Genomic DNA, 19872 nt, shown 5'->3' on the forward strand with positions numbered 1-19872 from the left:
ATGTATACCAGAAGGTTTGCGTAGTCTCTGTATTCTTCTTATCGATAGGCATCAATACTCAGACAAATCTCCACATCGGTGCAGGTACAGGTAGAGAAGAAGTTGAAAGTGGAAGTAAAGAAATCGCAGGATTTTAATTTTTAGGTATTTTTCTAGAAAGCCTCATCTTTTTAAACAGTTGTAACATGTCCCTGTGTATAATCCGTGAATCTCTGAGCTTCTGCACTCATATATCATTAAACTTGCAGTAAAAACCAAAGACATACTAGCTGGAAAACTCATATCTAATGTGGTCGTCTGTGGCTGCTGTTCAGAGATGCTCTTCTCCATATCCAAGTACTTCCCTGAGTTGACTATCAATTAGTTCAAATTATCATTCATACTGTGATCACCATTAAACCTTTACTGAGATACAGCCGGCTCTGTAGCTGCTCCATCCACCGCCCTTTGTTTCACAAAGAGTAAAGCTGCTGCAGTTCAAACAAAATATGAACTGTTAACTTTTTCTAATACAATGTTAAAATCCCGTCCCACTTTATATGGCAGCAATACCTGCAGCAAGCAGGGGTGAGTATAAAGGGGGGCATGGGGTGTGCTGGGCTGTATTTATTTCAAGGCTATTACTAACATGTTTTTGCACATTTAGATCAGTATAAATAAATATTATGTTAAAAAAATGGTATTAAAAAAAATTTAATACCATTTACAGGCCAATAAAACTCTGACCTGGGGCTATTAAGGTAAACATTCACTAATTATTAACATCAACACAATCAGGACCTTTGAAGCAACTTTTCTTGCTGTAGAAAACAAATCGAAGGCCACATCTCAGCTCGAAGGTTGCTATCAGAACCTTTGTGTGTTTCAAAAATACCTTCCTCAGCGTGAACACGCAGACACACACAGATGCAGAAAAAAAAATACGCATGAACAGGTGTAACTAGTAAAGTACGCGGTGACATGAAGAGACCTGGAACGCGCTGTTTGAGACAGCTGCAGCCTTAGCTCAAAGCAATCTGACTATTCCCCTCTGACCTCTGACCTCATTTTTTCTCCTGTTCATACCATTCACTGTACACTATAGAGATGATTGTATGGAAAAATACCAGCAGGTTTTGAAACACGTCGACACGCCATGTTTACATGCAATAAATCAGCTTTCTTGCTCACTCTGATGCTCAGTTTGACCTACAGCATACCATAATGTGTTTACATGTCTGAATAAAATAGGTTCCTGACAGGAGATATTTGGATTAAAAGGCAGGTAAACAGGTGTAACTAGTAAAGTACCTGATAACATGAAAAGCACGAACAACATCAGATATGAGGCTTCACTCTATATTTGAACATCTACACTGATATATCGTTAAACTGGCTTTAACAACACTTATATCTTCAGTGCAGCGGTGGCCATGGCACCCGCGCAAGGTTACAAAACTTGAGAGGTGCGCTGCCGAACAAAGGACACCAAAGCACAGCTTGAGCCAGCGGGTGAGTTTTACGGCCCCATAAAGAAGTGGTCTGTACGTATGTCAGTGAGTATGTATCAACATGTCATCCCAGTTCTTACTGAAACACACACATGCACAGCTGCTCTGACCAAAGCCACCAGGCAGATGACGTTGGCAGTGGGAAACCAAGGGCAAAGCACCAGTGTCCCATATAACACTGTAAATAGCGGAGCAGACCTGAGGTTACGTTTGCATTACTCGTGCCCTTCAACAGCTATGTGGAAAATTCGGAGGCGCTAGGAAGCCAGTGATCCTGGTGCAAGATCCACGTGTTCCTCAAGCTTCATTCACATTAGTAACGAGAGCTGCATAACGGGAAGCCCGGGCCAAAGGGTCACTTTATTAAAAAAAAGTGATAAAGTGCCATCTGCTGAATAACGCTCGGGGACAGTAAACCAGGTAAGTACCTCGATCTGGGAACTTTTATCACAGTTTGTGCTCACCAAGGTCAAGAAACTCAGAAACATCACACATTTATTGAACTTAAACAGGGAATAAATAAAAGACTTAAGCTCAGAGCAGGGTGGTGTTTTTGCCCACCCACTTACACCTGCAGCAGATTTGTGGACCTCAGGAGAGCAGCCACAGAAAGAGTTGGAGATTATGTATCAGAATTTCAGAAGCGGGACCACGCCTCCAAACACATCATCTATATAGGTTCCCCCAGTTCTGCAAGTTTTTCATTCTCGTTTACATGCCCCACCCTCCCTCCTTGTTCTCAATTCTTTAACTTCTTCATTTCTATTTAGTACACGGGGATCTGCCAGGCCCGGGAGCCATCGCCAGTCCCCTTTGAGGCCTTCCCCAAACCTGCAGCTCAATTCATGTCCAAGCATTCACTTTTACCTACTAAAACGCTGTCAAACCTAAAATGAGGACGTGGGCCCAGCTAGTGAAAGTGAAGAACGGAGATAAGCAAAATTAAAAGAAACTAAACTCTCAGGCAGCTGTGGACCAGCGGCTCTCTTTCTGTCATCCTGGCTTGTGTCGAATTAACCTGTGCGAGAGTTTGAGTTTGAGGGAGAACATTCAAACTCCACATAGGAAGGCTGAAGTCAGGGCTTTATATCAAATTGGATTAATTGCACAGCCTAGAACAACACGCTTTTCAATCAGAACCTCTGTAATATACACATGAGTGCATACATACAATCGAGCTGTAAAATCCTTGAATGAGATACTGGATCCTTTCCAGGTCGAGGGCTCCCGGCCCTTCCATCTGACCTCCCAACACAGTCCAGCAAATTTCTGCCCTGCAGGGATCAATAAGCATCTCATCTGATTATTGTTTTTGTTGACAAGGTGCAGTGACTTAGGTTTGACTTTGTCTGCAAATTGTGAGACGTCATGGGGTGCCCTTGTTGGAAAAGAGAGAATCAATTGCTAGACGAGCGGCGGTGGAGTCAAAGCTGTGCTTGTAACAGCTGCATCCTGATGCAGGCATGTGTCTTAATATCTGCGTCTGCTTAAGGACAAAGACTTTATTTTGTTCGCGACTGAAGGGATTTACTCGGGAGCAAGGCAGCGAAATGCTAAGACTGTTGTTTAAGGTTGTTTAAGCGTGCCATTCGGAGCTACTGTATTAATCAAGTTCTGAGAAATCCTCAGGGGGCTTCGGGACAATCTAAGAAATCACTCATTTTCCAGGAAGGCTGTTTGCTAATGTCTGATCCCTTATCTCTGAAATCCTCTAAAAAATCAATCTGGGATATGACGCTTGAAGTTATTTCCTACAGTTGTACCTCCTCGCTCGCGTCTCCGCTGCTCCACCCATTCACTTAATGCCTCTGAGTGAAGTAAAGATCCTCCAAGAGCAGAGATATTTTTAAACCCATTTCATACTCAGGCTAGACGGCTGCTTTAAGGCAATATTGGGAAGTCATGCACTGCAGCGGCAGCAAGATAAAGGTGCCTTTTTGATCTATTGGTGTACAACCAGTGATGGGAGTATGAGTGTTGAGCTCAGCTCCATCATTTATAGTTATTTTTTTCTCTCGTAGAAATGAAAGATAAATGAGATATATGCGCGTAATAGTTTCATCATTTCTGTAAATTTCACCTCACAGTGCATTCACACTTGTGTCCGTTTCGATTACGCCATTTTCCTGCAACTTTTTTTCATTTCTGTCTTAACCAGCACTGACATCGATCTATCATCTATCTGCGTAGGGCCATGGAAAAAGCTCATTTCTTTGGTATGGTATGAATTTTGAAACCCTACGTCACCTTGTTCGGGAGTTGCTGCATTCACACTTCGCCCACACGCCCAAGGGGGTGACGACAATATCTCATTAGCCTTTTACAGCTGAGGAATAGAAATGTGGGGAAATGTCCTTAGCTTTATTATCTGTTTGTTTAGTTTTATTAAAACCTGCCTGATGAGGCATTTAAAGACATGTTTACTGAGACTGTGGACACCTACAATATCATGATACACTATGAGTCAACTGCTTTCAAAGAGCTGTTTTTACTGTAATCACTGTTCTAATTTTCCTTAAAAAAAGCATCTGACACATGCCCTACACACAGTAATAATTAAAAAGACTAAAACTAACAATGAAGTGGATAAAAGCCAAAGCAGAACTGACCATTTTCAAACAATAAAAACTCGTCTGAAACAAGAAAATCCACTCTGGAAACAAACTGAAACAGAAAAGAGAAAAAGTTCAAATGAAATAAAAATAAAACTAATTAGAAAATACAAAAGTATAATCACACTGTCAGGTGTTCGTTACACTTCTTTACTCTAAACCTTAAAGTGCTTCTTAGCTGCCAAGCACACATTTACAAAAACACTGTGATTGATGCACTGAGAGAAATTTGGGGTTCGGTGTCTTGCCCAAGGGATGAACCCCCCACCTCCTCAGCCACAGCTGCTCCAGTATAATTTATATCACAATGTGTGCACGTCCTCAGAGGATGCTGTTTTGCTTTGTGTTACGCAGATGGGTTTCAGGCATGACTGTCAAACATAAGGCTCGGGTGCCAGAATCGGCCAAGCAAAGACTACAATCTGGCCCACAGGTCAGCTGTGGGAAATGTAAAGGAGGGCTAAAATTTTTGACTTTTAACTGCATTTTCACAAGTTTTACAGCTTTTCTTACTAATAAAGACCACTTCCATGGGCATTCACACTGCACCAGTATAAATAAGTAATAAATAAATCATTAAATGAAGGAAAAGGTTCAGAGTTTTACAGTGGATTCACAAAAAAAACAGAAAAAAGAAAAGAAAGAAGTTTTAGTGTTAGGCTGTCATGCACAGCAGTTAAAAGAAGTAGCCAGAAGGAAAGTGAAAATAAAGAGAAAGAGTGAAGCACAAGCCTTCCTGTCATCACTGTAAAAACAACACACATCAGGGTGAGCCTTCAAAACCTGCTCTGGCCTTTAAAGTACGTGCATTTCCATGCATATTTCAACATGCACGCTAACATAACCGTCCGTTCACTGTCAAAATAGAGGTGGTGAATAAAACTGCCTCAGGAATTGCAAAAATCAAGCCTCCGGGCAACTCTCCATGTCTTCAGGTCTGACTACTTTTTAATCCTTTGTCTTTCGACCAATATCATGCGTGTGTGTGCTTTGATTCATCACTGCAGAGACGAACCAGTCGAACCACTGGGCTCATGTCATTTACTTCAGCAAGATTTGCCTCCATTGATGGAAAAGTTCACATTAGCTGCCGCCCAATATGAATTCCAGTAAAAGGTCAGATTTGTTGTTATTTACGAGATAAGCGGTGTTAAGCCTGCTGAACTTGGAGGGCGGGGCTCAGCGGCTCAGCGCGAGCAGTCGATAAACACCGCGCTGAATCGGTGGGAATCAAACACTTCTTATTTTGTCGGGGTGTGTTGGGGGTGGGGGTGGGGGTGTGGACGACGACCCGAAGAGGATCACAGCTTCTGTCTGCGCCTGTCCAAAGACTATTTCTCTTATCGCTCTCTCCCCACAGTCTCTTCCCTCCCATTCTCATTACTTTAATCTCCACTGCACCTCACTGACCCACCCCTCCTCCTCCTCCACCTCTCCTCTCCGCTGGGCTTTTCCTCTCCCCATCTCTCCATCTCCCAACCCTTTATCTCTTCCCGTGTCCCTAGAGTGCTTTATCGCCACGCGCCCCACCCTGTTTCTGGAACTGCTAGAGATGGCTGGAAACAGAGTGGATGTCTATACTTTAACATGTATGTTAATATGTGTGTGGATGTGTGTGGGTGTGTGTGAGAGCGCACAGCTGTGTTTGTGCCTGCCCGTCTGTGTGTGAGCGTTTGTGCATGACTGCGCCTAAGAGCGTGTCCGGATCATTACTTGTCTGCAGGGTAGACTCCCCGTGGACCCACACATACAGGCTTTATCTTACCCCAAATGACCCCCCAGAGAGAGTGATGAGAGAGCAGCGGGGAAAAGAGGGGAAAACAGGGAGCGAGGGGGGGATATGGGTGAGTGAGGGAGGGAGGGAGGGGTGAAAATGGGGAGGAGAGGCAGAACAGAGGCAGCGAGGGAGAGAGATGAGATTTGACAAAAGACAACCAGAGAACATGTCAGGAGAAAATGAAAGAGGCCTGAGACCAAATGAGTGGGTAGAATCAACATCGGGCCTTGTACTCGTGTGCTTATCGATGAAAAGCCTTTTAGATCATTTGTAGCTAACAAAAGCCTTAAGCCAAATCCAGGGAACGAACACGAGAGAAACAGAACATCAGCAACACAATGTTCCCTTCAGCAAAGTCAAATGACAGGCACATCTTCTGTTTTTTCCTCTGCTTGTATAGACACTGTCTTTTGGCTCAGCAGCAGTTTTGTGATAACGTCTGAATTACAGCAGCAAAGGTCGAAGAAAGCTCGTCAATGCTGCGAAAGAACGGAAGCGGCGAGTGGTGCGTTTTTGGGTTTTTTTTAACATCACTGAAGCGTCAAGTACGTTTTATCAGAGGTGCTTTCAGAAGGCTGAGAAACCTTTCTCCACCTTTCTCCTCCATCCACACCTTTAGCACATCACACACGGCGGGATGTTGAAAAACCAATAATGGCACATTTTGCAGCTTTCTGCACGATGGCCAGCTTTTTCCCTCTGCATCTGAGGGAACTACTTCCACTCGTATCACACGACACATCACAGCATGGCGTAACACTCTGACCTCTTCTTCAAGGTCAAATAAGTTCAAACTGTCATAGAATGTTTTTATCTTTACAACTGTGCTTAAAATTTGACTGTTGGCAACATTTAAGAAATGATACTGATATATGGGGACTGTAAATATCTCATTCTAGTTTGCATCCAAATGCAAATGTCACATTTGCCCTGCAACATCACTTTTACATTTCACATCTGCTTTTCTATCAGGTTGACCCTTGTCGAGTAATCTATAAACGCAGTGAACACAGAAAATTATCACAGCATGAGAAAAAAAAAATGTAATTAAACCATGATGAGTTGGTCCTGATGTTTCTAATTGAGAAAAATATTTAAAGAGTTTTTCTTGTTTCTACTGCATCACACCTATGGAAAAAATAACACATTTATAATAGGCAGGAAGTTTGTGCGTAAGCTCGATGAGGACGCTCTGTTTGCTTTCCCAGGTGTTTGACTGCTGGTCTGCTCCTCACTTCCACTTTCCCACGCTGTAAAACTCAATGCTGACATCATTGCTGTACTCTAATCATCTTTCCTCCTTAAACCAATCAGCTGCCACTCTGCATGCTTTAAATCACCCCGCTCTCCTGTCACTGTGCCTTGCAAACTACTTCGTGCAACCCACCTCCACCCCATCTCCACCCGAACCAAGTCACTTCATCCAACCCTGCATCTTGTCTTCACCGCCACCTGCGTCTAGACTCCGGGAGGTTTTGCCTAATTCCTATCACTGCTGGAATTTTCATTCTGCTGGTGAAATCCCAGTGATGAGCCATCAGAGTCTAATAGCATAATTGAATTCTGTATCAATAAATTATGTTCAGTTCCTTCTAATGGTCTCTCCTTATTGAATTGCTTGTTGGCAAATAGGCCAGCTATGTGAAGAAGTCAAGCATCAGTTATGCTGTTCATGTTAGCATCTTAACAGGACTTGACACTCCCTCTGTAATTGTTCTGTGTCACCGACAGACTGATTGCCCGTTGTCGTCTATGAGGCTCTGGATTTGATCCACATGCTGGCCTTTTTACTAATTACCAAAGGCCACCCCATCTGTCTGTCCACTTCAGGAGCATTTGCAACTCACTGATAAAAGCCAACGAGCTTTTTGAACAAGCGTGTACATATTCCTCTGCGGTGCAGAGGAGTCTTTAATGTTCCTTCTGTCTCCTATTGTGACAGCGTCTCAACTTAATTGCAGCGTGCAGGCAGCGCTTTTGGTTTTCCGCTCTGGTGCTGGCACCGTCAAAGCTCTTCAGTTTGAGGGATCTGGTAAAGGTTTTTCTGCTGGAAATATATCGTAATTATGAGAGAAACTGGTGTGTTTTAGATTCACAAATGCTGCTTGTTTGTCACGCTGATGAAGTGGGGCTTTCTCTTTCATCTTTGCCAAGTGGAGAAACGGAAACAAAGCGGCACGCTGCAGCAGAATGAACTGTCATCCAGTAAACCAAGAATATAAAATAGGGCTCATGTCCAAACAAACCTGCTGGATCACTCTGCTCCCTCACTAGTAATTGGTGCCGGGCTTAAGCACAGAGCAGCGGCACAGAGGGCTTTATGTAAATCCAACAACTGCAGTTTTGTAGCAGCAGCAAAACAACGTGCGCTAGCGAAGCACACGTCAACTCCTCAGGTAGGGCCAGCCTAGCCAACAGGAAGCTGCGGCCTCATCCTGTGAAGATGCTTTCTGGCTTTTCGCCTCAGAACATCAAATTAATTTGGCAAAGTAGAAGGCTGTCTTATGTAAATGAACAGCTGAGTTGCAAAAGGCGCATTGACTTCCCTGAGCAGAATATGAATGCAGAAAGACGAGGGAGCGATATTTTGAATGAGTGTTTTCCTCTAACACACACACAAACACACAAAAATGCATCACGCCCCGTCAGAGTGAACTGCAGGCATGTATGTAGTCACGTTTTGCTCACCCAGACAACAACCTTTTGAGCTCTCGTGCTCCAAATTGCTTTTTTATTTTTTAGTAGGAAGCAGACTGTAGTTTAGAGGGCTGCTAAAATCAGTAGAAATGTCTTTATTGTTCATTCCCGCCCAAGGCCCGGTCTTCTCTGTTGTTTGTTAGGTGACTCAAATGTACTTTCACATGAAATGGATTTTCTCTTACAGAAAAAAAAAGTCTTTCCACCATTTCTACATCAACACGCTCATTAAGCCAGAGTGCTTTTTAGCCATGCAAGGAGAATCTTAACAACTGCCGGACACTCGTGAAATTTTATGCAGGTGTTTTGATGTCACTAAAAACTCAAGATATTTAGTCTCAGCTGTGATTTGTGTGGACTGTAATTTCTTTACAAGACTGGTTTGGTTTCCTTTAGTAAACTCAATAATAATTAGTTTTCCGCATCATTATTTCATCACGTTTATGCCACTGAAAGTTCAAATCGCTAATCTTACAACATTGGTTAATCTTTAATCAAACCTCAATCACCTACTAGGTCTTCAGTCAAATTTGTCTCGAGGTAAAGGTCAAATTTATTATTTTATAAGCAATCATGATGAGATACTGTATCATTGACGCTCTTTTCTTTAAATGCCTCTTTTGACCCAGACATACTTTAACTAACTAGGGCTAACAGCGGTAGTTGATTGGCAGTTCCCAAAACTCAGCTAGTTAACACGTTAAACCCAGACATATTAAAGTAGTCAGTCTGCAAATAAGAAAGAATTTAGAGTTAGAATTGGACAATGTTCATTTACTGTGTCACATCAGTTAGCTCTGACTAAATCCAGCTCCAAGATGCAGTGAAAACGCCTGAAATATGTACTTGTTGTTTTCATAATGAAGATTGCTTTATTTCCCGGGTAAAAGGAGAGAACAAACAAGAAACCTTAAAAAGTTGCAGCAAACAAGAAAAAAATATTGATATTGGCACTGGCTCCCAGCTGAATCGGTCTTTTTGCTGCCCTCACATCCACAAATGAATGTCAGTAAGTTTGCAAGACTGTTTTCAGTCTTCACAGTCTGAAATCTCATCATGTAGGACCACTTTTTTTTACTGCTGAGTTAATGAGTGACTATTACTTAAGTCGGGAATCCTGACAAAGTACTATAGTTTATAAAGTAAGCAGCAATGTAATTAGGCGAGCTATAATGCCATCAAGCATTATTATCATTAAGCATGCTGCTGCTAACTTAGCAGATCTGCTGGTTTGGGGAATTGTACATGTATTTAGCATGTCCCACCCAAATATTCATGCGGTCAGTGAAACCAAAAAAACGTAAGCGTGTAACCCACAGTGCCAGATTTTAAAAGTTTAAGTAGCGCTGAACAAATAATGAGCTCACTGTTTGTTGAGGTGCTTTGTCTACAAAACTGTATTAACTACACAGCAAAACAATTAAAAAAAAAGAGAAAATGCAGGCGAACATTACATAGACCAGCTCCGCTCTTGTAATTGGATACCATTACCCCATAAGCTGAACCCTCACCCTTGCATAACACGGGCTAATGAGCCAATAATCCAGCATTCAAGCAGCAAAAGGAAAAATCAATGCATACTAGATCTACATTACATTACGTTGTAGCAACATTACATTGCTACAATTACGTTGTTATTGTAGTGAAAATCCCTGTATGTAATTAAGGCGCCGGAGAAGGCGCCATCCTTATTCAAACCCAATTATAACCAGGTCAAACGGCCTTAATTGGGTGACTAGCTTGTTGATTATTTGTGAAGAAGGCGGATCACACAGTTTATCATACTGATAGAAAAGAGGTCTCTGGTTAATTTTGGTTGTGTCTGTGGTGATAACTGAGAAATTAAAAAGCAAATAAACCATGATATTACCGTCAGTGTTGCGGGATTACTTGTGGAATAATTAGTGAGAGGAAGAGATAGAAAGGATGTCCAGTTCTGATAAAACCTGGCAAACCGAAGCTCATCACCAAGGACTGATGATGAAGGTTAATCCAAGGCAAAGACAGAATGAGAGAAATTTGGCAACATGTTATTTTTCCTATAAAAGTGGTAGAACTACATCTGTGGGTCACATGTAATCTGACACATATGTGAAACCTCTCCTAATGCACATTTTTTGACTTGCATGCTAGAATGAGAGGCAGCAGGTATCCTGTCAGATCTGGACTAAATGTCAAATCATCACAGTAACTGTGTCAAAATGCTGATTTTTAGCAAATATAATGATTACTATGGTTACGAGGCTAACAATGGGTAAGAGCACTATCTAGAAGAGACAGCTGTGGTTTTGAAAAAAATAGTTACTTTAAAGTTCACTAATCAAAAAAAATGTCACGTACTTTAAAAAATTGCATGTGCTACACTTTTACTTTTACAACCCGTATTCCATAATAGTTTGGACTCTATGTAAAAATCTAAAATAAAAAAACAGAAAACAATGATTTGCAAATCTCTATGAAACACAATAAACTGAGAAAATGCACCACTTAAGGAAAACCTTTCCCTAATTTTGAATGTGATGGCAGCAACAAGGACATGTTTACCACTGCGTAGCATCCCCCTCCTCTTTTTGCAACAATCAATACAAACCGGTAACAGGTACTGAGGAGATCATCTGTTTCCGCATTTCTGCCTGATGTACGATTGTAGTTGCTGAAAAGTTCCGGGTCTGCTTTATCATATTTTCTGTTTGTAATAGTCCAAATGTTTCCATTACATGAAATGTCTGGATTGAAGGCAGGCCAGTTCAGCATCACCTTAGCAGTAAATAGCTGTAGTATGTGGCTTAGCATGTTCTTGCTAAAATATGCAAGGCGTGACTTGGAAAAAATGACATTTGGATGTGAACGTAAGTTGCTCTAAAACAATAATAATCCAAATGGGTACTCTCCTCTTTAGTCTGGATGACACTGAATCCATTGTTTCCCAAAAGAATTTCAAATTTTGATTGGTCTGACCACTGAACAGTTGCACTTTGTTTCTGTACATTGTAAATTATTTTTTGCTCAGAAAAGACACCAGTCGTCTTTCTACATGATAGAGCTTTAACCTGCAGACATTGGTTTCTGGAAGTGTTTGTCATAATTCTACATTATTCTCGAATTGTTCCACAAACTGTAGATAACGTTTTTGGGGTTTTTTTGCAAATTGCAAAAAAAGAGAGTATAAAAAGAGCATCTTAGAGAGGCAGTCACACTACTGAACTGTTGCTAATTAGTTGCAAAACGTTCCTCCAGCTGATTTAGTTTCTTTGAACTATCTTGACCTGTTGTTGCCATCAAAAATGAGCTAATATTTTTTATGAAATGGTAAAATTCAAACATTTGATGTGGTTTCTGTGTTCTGCTGTGAGATTTGCACATCAATGCATTCTGTTTTTATTTACACTTTACTGATGTTGTACTGATGAAAATACATTCAGTCACATTTTATATTTAACACATTTTTAGAAACTTGTTTCAAACTGCTGCTACATTTTAATAGGAGTACAGTACAGATAACTGATGTGTGCATAATAATGTAAAAGAGGTCTAAAGAAGACTACAAGCTGTTGCAGGCACCAAAAATCCTTCTGCTTGCACACTACAGTAATGCAAATAGACAGCTATGTACATACTGTAGTGAGGTGTCAACATAACATAACAAGCCAGTTTGCTAATGAACTTTTTTGGCCACCTGGTTCACGGCAAAGAAGCCCCTGTACCGAAGTGAGCACTGTGAAATGGCCAGATGTAAACAGGATGGAAAGTCTTCTATGGAGAAGTTCTTCCAACCCTATGAGGTATCATATCGCTTAGAAAAGTATAAATGTATTTATTTCCTTTTTCTAAATGACTTAAAGTGGTTCACATTCAACATTATTATAAAGGGTCAAAATTAGCAAAAGAATTTTTAGACCACACATTCTCTCATCGAAGTCTGACACCTGCATTACCCACAAGTCAACTCAACACCGTCCTGTCTGTGTGATACAAGCAACTTCTGCTTGGAGCCATTACCCTGAAGCAGAGATAAGGAGCAGGTTATACAGGTAAACCTCTTCACCAAGAATGGTTTACTTTCAAAGTGAGCGTTCTCAGACCCAGGATTTTTACGTTCTGGGGGATCTAATCCTTGTTTTGGTTTTGTGAAGCTACTTACGTTTGACCCGTGTCTGCGTGGGTCCTCTCCAGACACTCCAGCTTGCTACAGCAGTCCAAATACATGCGGTCAGTATGGTTAGGCTAACAGGGGAATCTAAAATGCTCATAGGTGTGAATGTGAGTGCGAATGGTTGCCTGTCACTCTGTGTTAGCCCTGAGACATCCTGTACATTCCCTCTCGCCCTATGACAGCTGGGATAGGCTCCAGCCCGCCACCCCAACCCCACAACCAGAAACAGAACCATATTTACGCTAAAATATGATTTACTATTATATCTTTAGAAATGTATTATTTGGCTTTGTTAAGCATTGTTTTTTTTAATTCTTTATTATTCTTCTGATACTTTGTATAGACTCCTTTATCTTCCTAAATCGAATTTTAACTTTTGCAGACTCCTTCTTTTTGTTGTCTTTAGCTGTGTTAACTCCCCACCTGTTAACTCTCACCTTTATAGGTCACATATATATTGTCTCAGTCTTCCTTTATGGTGTAATCTGCATAGTGTCCTCATAGAGAAGCATTCCCTGTATTGGTACTCTTGGTTTTTTCTTACTGTGGATTCCTTGTGCCGAAGTTAGTTTTTGTATTCGTTGATTTTTCCCTCTGTTTATCGCTTGACTTTGTAGTTTATAAGTTATCACCATTAAAAAGTCATTAATGTTTCATTCCTGTGCCCTGCGTCCTGCATTTGGTTAGACAAATTAACCCACCATTGCCGAAGCAAATTTTATAGTTCCTTCTGGAGCCTCGAAACGCTTTTACATTACAGTTTTTGCATATGAAGCAAGCCCTGCCCGAGAATGAAATTTTTCATTTGCAAATGAAAAATTGCAAAAAGTGCAATAACCCATTTCAGATCACTTGCTGGTGGACCACAACATGTGCCCATAATGGGCAGCGTGCCACGGAGGTGCTCTGCTGTGATTTTGATTGATGACCCATTGTTGTCATTTATGCTCTTATTTCTGCACTCTGCACTTCTGATTAATTGCCGGACCCACAACAGGGAGTCTTATTCTACTCTCAGCTCCAACTGTCACCTCCAGACTGGAGTAAAGCAGCATCGGAATGTCGAATTCCAAATTTTGAATTCTGCACAGAGTGTCAGTCCAGCTTTGCGCGGGGCAGTGCCTGCAGATAACCGGCCGCTCTGAACCGAGAGCTGCTGTTTGAATAATTAACCACAATAGAACAATAAACATGCTGTTCCCACAAGCTTTCCTTATTCTAAAAATGTCAAAAGCAGATGGCGCGCCGCCTGCGGCAAAACTTTGGTGTGGAGAGAAGTGGGAATGTGCCGTAGAGGGGGGAAACAAGCGAGGCAACACATTAAAAAAAAAACCTTCAGTTTTTTGGGGAAAGAGCAGGAAGAACAACTGACCCGGGCTTCTTAGCTAATACTGATGTATGCAAGTGTCCTTTGTGATACAGCTTTACAGTGCCGGAGGTGTGTCCTTTTTTATTAGTGCATCACCACAGGCAGGACATAAAGCACGGGCAACGATGGCAGAAACAAAGCGGGAGAAAAAGCCGAGATATTCAGCATGCAGATGATCACACAGATGAGATCCAAATGGAGAAAAAGTGTTGAGCGGAGAGAAAATATGCAAACACAAAGTCATTGAAAAGATAAAGGCAAGTTGCAGAGCAGATGGAGGAGGATAAAAGTACGAGGCTAGTCCTTGTGGTTTGACTTTGTCCTCCCAGTTTCACGGGAAAGCAGAGGAGCTTTCTCCTGAGATGAATGCTTTGTCTGTCTGCCCACTTTCAATGAAACGAAGGGAAAGGGAAACAATAGCAGTGCAGTGAGGGCCTAATAAGCTTACGCTGTTCAGGTCATGAATGATTACAACAAAAATGTCAGTACTTTTTTTCTATTCCATTTTTCTCAGCGTTTTGCTTTGGATTTTCCTTTCCTGTTGAAGTAGCGCACATGTACAGTAGCTGTAATGGTCTGTTCATACCAAATGCAAAGTTAAGTTTCAGGGGAGCACATTTACGTACAAAATTCAAACGAAGATGTAAACCGTCCCAAATTTGCACTGGGAGACAGTGTTTACAAGAATTGGTAGGACTGCAAGGTAGGATTTGGACATGGAGTTGTTGGTATTTGGGCAATAATGTGTTCTGTAATTTCATCTGTACACCACCACAGTGGGTTTTAAATCAAGCAATCAATATGTGATTGAAGAGCGGACTTTCAGCTTTCATTCAAGGGGTCGAACTTGTATTAACTCTTCTCTGCAGACAAGTCGGCGTCTTTCACATAAGTTTCGGGTGACCGAGGCTTTACATCTGTTTGCGACCAAAGCAATAGCAAGGAGATTTGTGGTGTAGCACCCTCTTTGTGACCAATGTTTTCCAGCAAGAACTCACAATCAGTCGGGGAATACAGAATTTTTCCCTAGCAACCAATGGTTGCCAGACAGTTGCTATGATTAAGGCCATAATTAACTAACATACCTTTTTCCAAAGTGTATTTTCTGTCCTCCCTGCGCCACTGAGTAACATCGGTGCATAAGCCTTAGCCTTAAAAGACTCCTGTTATATTTGAGGTAGTGACGCCTAAATTAGATTCTTTTCCTTCAAGTTGTTGCTCCGGTGAAAAAACAATATCCACGCGAACATTAAAAAAAAACCTCACACCTTTTTCTTTGAAGTTTTATTTCTGCAACACCTGAACACATTGCATCAGCGCTTGCTAGAAAAAAAACCGTGAGGATCTAACCGCTGGGCCAGACAGTACCATTATACAGCGTAGTGATGCAGACAGTCCCACAGAGGGGAAGAGGAATATCAGGAGGAGGGCAGCCAGACGGGACAGGCCAGGCGGCAGTAACAGAGATCGCCCTCCCGCCGCTGACAGAAGCTGTGTGAGACTGTAATCAGATTTCACACATCGCTCGAGCATCTCAACCAAACACCACGACTCTGCTGCAGTCAGGTGGCTGAACTGATGTGTGTTACAGGAGAAGTAAAAGAAAAGCAGAGTGTTCAATCATTCTGCAGACATACCCACTTTACCCACAAAATGTATTCATTTATTTATTTAATAAAAACTTGCACCACAACTTTTCTTGGCCTTATGCATTCACAGAAACTACAACTTAATGATTTCTTTTTGTACATTAAAGACTACAAGTTGTGCTTTAAATCAGGGGATTATATCAGCTTTGTAAAAAGTGTGATTATATATTTTTTTATTTCCACAACCGTTTATTTGCTCTTGCTAATCGAAGAACAGTTAAAGAAGTTTAGTGATGTAATCCTTAAACTTTAGGTGTAACAAATTGAATGTATGTAAAATAACTATTGAATGACACACTTTATTTGTTGTAACAAAGAAACAAACAAACACACGGTAACACCAGCAACTCAATGAACCATCGGGGGACATGTATGGCACTCAATGTAAATGTGCCTGTCATACATGATGGTAGATTTCAGGATTTGCATAAAATATTCAGTTTTTATGTAAAAGAACTGTAAATGGACGTCACTAGTGTTACCAACAGCAACTGTGTAATGGCTCTGGTCTTAGCATAAGGAAGCTAACAGCAATAACTGTCATGAAACAAAGTTTCCTGGTAAGAAAACCCGCAGGACTTGTAGACAAACCAGTAACTGAAAAATGAATTAGGTTGAGTGAACAAGTCCATAAACACAGGAGCAAAATCTAAACTCCTAAACAGAAGCACAGGGATGCCAAAGAGAGACTTTTTCCAAGTCTCTTTGTCCAAGGGAAGTGGACAAAATAGCATGACATCGAGACGCCTAACGAGACAAATGCTGACAAGATACAAGGGAACGCGAGGGAAGCAGAAGAAACTAAAAATACACTACAGCTCTAACCACAATAGGTTTCAAAAACAACAAAGTAACCTTAAGACTGAGGTAATGATCGTATCAAGGAAATAAACCAGGAAATACACAACAAAGACATGAAACTTGACCAGAAATGAAGCAAAAGGGGTTACTGTTTAAAAAACATATTGTTTTACTGTAACACAGGAGTTATTGTTAGAATGACATATTGTTTCATTTTTTTTAGTTTAATATTTTTGTACAAACCAGGGACAGAAAACTTTCCACTGAAAGCTCCTGATAAAATGTGTTTGCATTCATTTTCTGAGGTTATTAGCTGTGCGCAGTTTGTGCATGTGTGCATGTCCATTTTGCTTACACACCTGTATTTACAGTCTTCCTGTGCCATGTATTTGTGTGTCTGTGCTCTTGCAGAGGATATTTTCACAAACTGAGGACAAAAGTCTGACTTTTGACTGCAGTTTGAGTTTTAGAAGTCAAAGAAGAGGAACATCAAGTGTCACAGCAATGTGGTGCTGATATTTTCAGTGGGGCAAGGTGGTAAAACATGGGGTGTGCAGCTGATGGCGATGCTTAAAGGAAGGTTTTTGGTTTTTCAGTACTTTATTATAAAGATCGTGTGAGATGAGATCCATTCACATGACAAAAGCAGTCTGATGAACCAAAGCACTCGAGGCATAAACATAGTTACTTGTCAGGCAGACTAAAACTAATTTGAACGTTGGTGAGAACCTATAGAATGGAACTAAGGTGTTGGCCCCAGACTGACAGCCTGCAAACCCTCAGGCTGTCCTGTACATTTTTATTTTTATTTTCCCTTTTGAACATGTTAAGCTGCATTTGCGCTCTGCACTCCTTCCTGGCTGAAGAATTGTCAGATGTTATTACTTCTTTAGTTGATTAAAAATTATATGAACAAAAACTATTTACTAATATTAGTCGTGGATGAATTTTTCAAACTTTACCTTTAAAAAACAAAACAACAAAATTCTATCAAACGCACCTCACTGCACATAAAATTGGACAGCTGTTTGTGAGCTCATCTGAATTTTAAAAAAGTATATTAAAATCTAATAGTAAGGCTTAAACAGTTGTGACGTGATAACTTGTCAATATTTACAGGAGGATACAAAATATTATCGAAAAATAAAGTTGGCTAAAGGTATTATGATCAGCCAACTTTATGAACCAAACAATTTTCCATCTTCTTCATATCTGAAAGTGCTGCTGAGGCTGCAGCTGGTCAACTTCTTTTTTTAATTATATGAACATGTTATGCATATAGAGATTAATAGAATAAAAAAAGGTCAAAACCTCTATATTTGACTTTGGTGATATGTGCTTTTGTTTGGACATCTATAGAAATGATTATAAGACAAATACAAATTGATAGCTCAGTAAGGTGTAATTGTTCAAACACATTGTTTTACTTAAATATGCAAACTACTCTTTAATAGTTTAAGTGTAATGTTGTTGGGACAGAAAACTTTCCACTGAAAGCTCCTGATAAAGTGTGTTTGTATTAATTTTTTGAGGTTATTAGCTGCACACAGTTGGTGTATGCAGGCATGCATGTGTGCATATCCAATTTGCTTACCTGCCTGTATTTACAGTCTTACTGTGCCACGCTTACTCTTTGTATGTGTATCACATAGTGTCACAGCAATGTGGTGCTGATATTTTCAGTGGGCAAGGTGGTAAAACATGAGGTATGCAGCTGATGGAAGGTTTTTGGTTTTCTATACTTTATTATAAAGATTGTGTGAGATGAGATCCACACACATGACAAAAGCAGTCTGAGCCAAATCACTCGGGGCACAAACATAGCAACTTGTCAGGCTCACTGAAATATGCAATAATGAGCTAACTTAAATGTCTTCAAAATGTCACAGCCACGTGTAGCACAGGACCAAGGTGGTAGCACCAGGTCGAACCAGAAAGACAGCCTGCATAGATAGATAGATAGATAGACACTTAAAGGGACAGAAAACTTTCCACTGAATGTTCCTGACGAAGTGTGTTTGATGCTAGGACCCTGCTTTCACATGTTCAGTTTTGTGTATGGAGGCATGTACACGTGCACTTTCATTTCCTTAGACGATTACATTTACAGTCTTCCCGTGCCATGCTCACTCTTATATTTGTGTCTCCGTGCTCATGCAATTCCATTTGTGAACGCCTTGACGCTTGACCCCTCGAACATCTACCCCATTAAAGCTCTTTTCTGAACTGAGCGGTTTCTGCTTGTAAAACAAAATGACTGGGTGTGCCACAGAAGTTAGAGAGCCTGGGCGGCTACCCTCAGAAAAAACTGAGAAACTTTTCTGTTGGTGATCTGATCGAATAGTTTTAATCAGATGACCATCGTCAGACGTCTTTATTGATCTCTAATCTTTATTGATTTATTGATACTGAGGTATAAAGGTTGCCAAATCTTATTATCTTCTCGTCTTTATGGGGGAAAGAGTTGAAGCAGGACTAAAGCTTAACTTTTGATCACAGGTTGAGTTTTAGAAGTCAAAGAAGACGAACATCAAGTGTGATTTTTGTTTGTTAATCCCTTATAAAAAGATGAGATCCAGTAACACCACATATGTAGTCTGTCGTCAAAAAGATCACTCAGTGTGTAAACAGTCATGGGGCTAACTGTAATATGATATTATGAACTAACTTGAAAGTCAGTGATTTCAAAATGTAATGTTGTGTGACAACCTATGGTGGTGGCACCAGGTTAAACCTGAAAGACAGTCCGCAGGTACGTTCATATACATTTTTACAGCCAGGGGTTTAAACATAAGTTGAGAATAAGTTACTTTACATTTGCAAGCTGATCATATGAAAGGCAGCTGATGCTATGAAGTACTTGATCGTGGGGCGATCGTGGCTCAAGAGTTGGGAGTTTGCCTTGTAATCGGAAGGTTGCCGGTTTGATCCCCAGCTTGGACAGTCTCGGTCGTTGTGTCCTTGGGCAAGACACTTCACCCGTTACCTACTGGTGGTGATCAGAGGGCCCGGTGGCGCCAGTATCTGGCAGCCTCGCCTCTGTCAGTGCGCCCCAGGGTGGCTGTGGCTACAACGTAGCTTGCCATCACCAGTGTGTGAATGTGTGGATGAGTGGATATGTAAAGCGCTTTGGAGTCCTTAGGGACTAGTAAAGCGCTATATTAATACAGGCCATTTGAAATGGTTCTTTTTATCACTTTTTAAGGGTATTTGTTAGAAGTTATGGAAAACATTTCATTATGTGAACTGTCCTCACATTGCTGGAAGCACAGCTGCGTGAGTGTCTCTGCGAGTGTATCTGTGTTGTGCTCTCGGAGATCGTGC

The 19872-nt window shown here is 41.0% G+C and overlaps 1 protein-coding gene across 2 annotated transcripts in view; it reads right to left on the reverse strand.

Moving 5' to 3' along the window:
• The window catches only part of gal3st3 (galactose-3-O-sulfotransferase 3), a 44812-nt gene that overhangs the window by 16492 nt on the left and 8448 nt on the right, over positions 1-19872 (reverse strand). Inside the window, exon 1 of one of the 2 annotated variants that reach the window (XM_019356895.2) lies at positions 12718-12882. The exons of the other annotated variant lie outside the window; for it this stretch is intronic. Coding sequence (XP_019212440.1) covers positions 12718-12826 — 109 coding nt within the window. The 5' untranslated portion in view covers positions 12827-12882. Of the gene's footprint in view, positions 1-12717; positions 12883-19872 lie in introns of those variants that run through there. 2 annotated transcript variants of the gene reach the window in all.

This window comes from Oreochromis niloticus, linkage group LG3 (genome assembly GCF_001858045.2).
Source record: "Oreochromis niloticus isolate F11D_XX linkage group LG3, O_niloticus_UMD_NMBU, whole genome shotgun sequence".
Taxonomy (NCBI): domain Eukaryota; kingdom Metazoa; phylum Chordata; class Actinopteri; order Cichliformes; family Cichlidae; genus Oreochromis; species Oreochromis niloticus.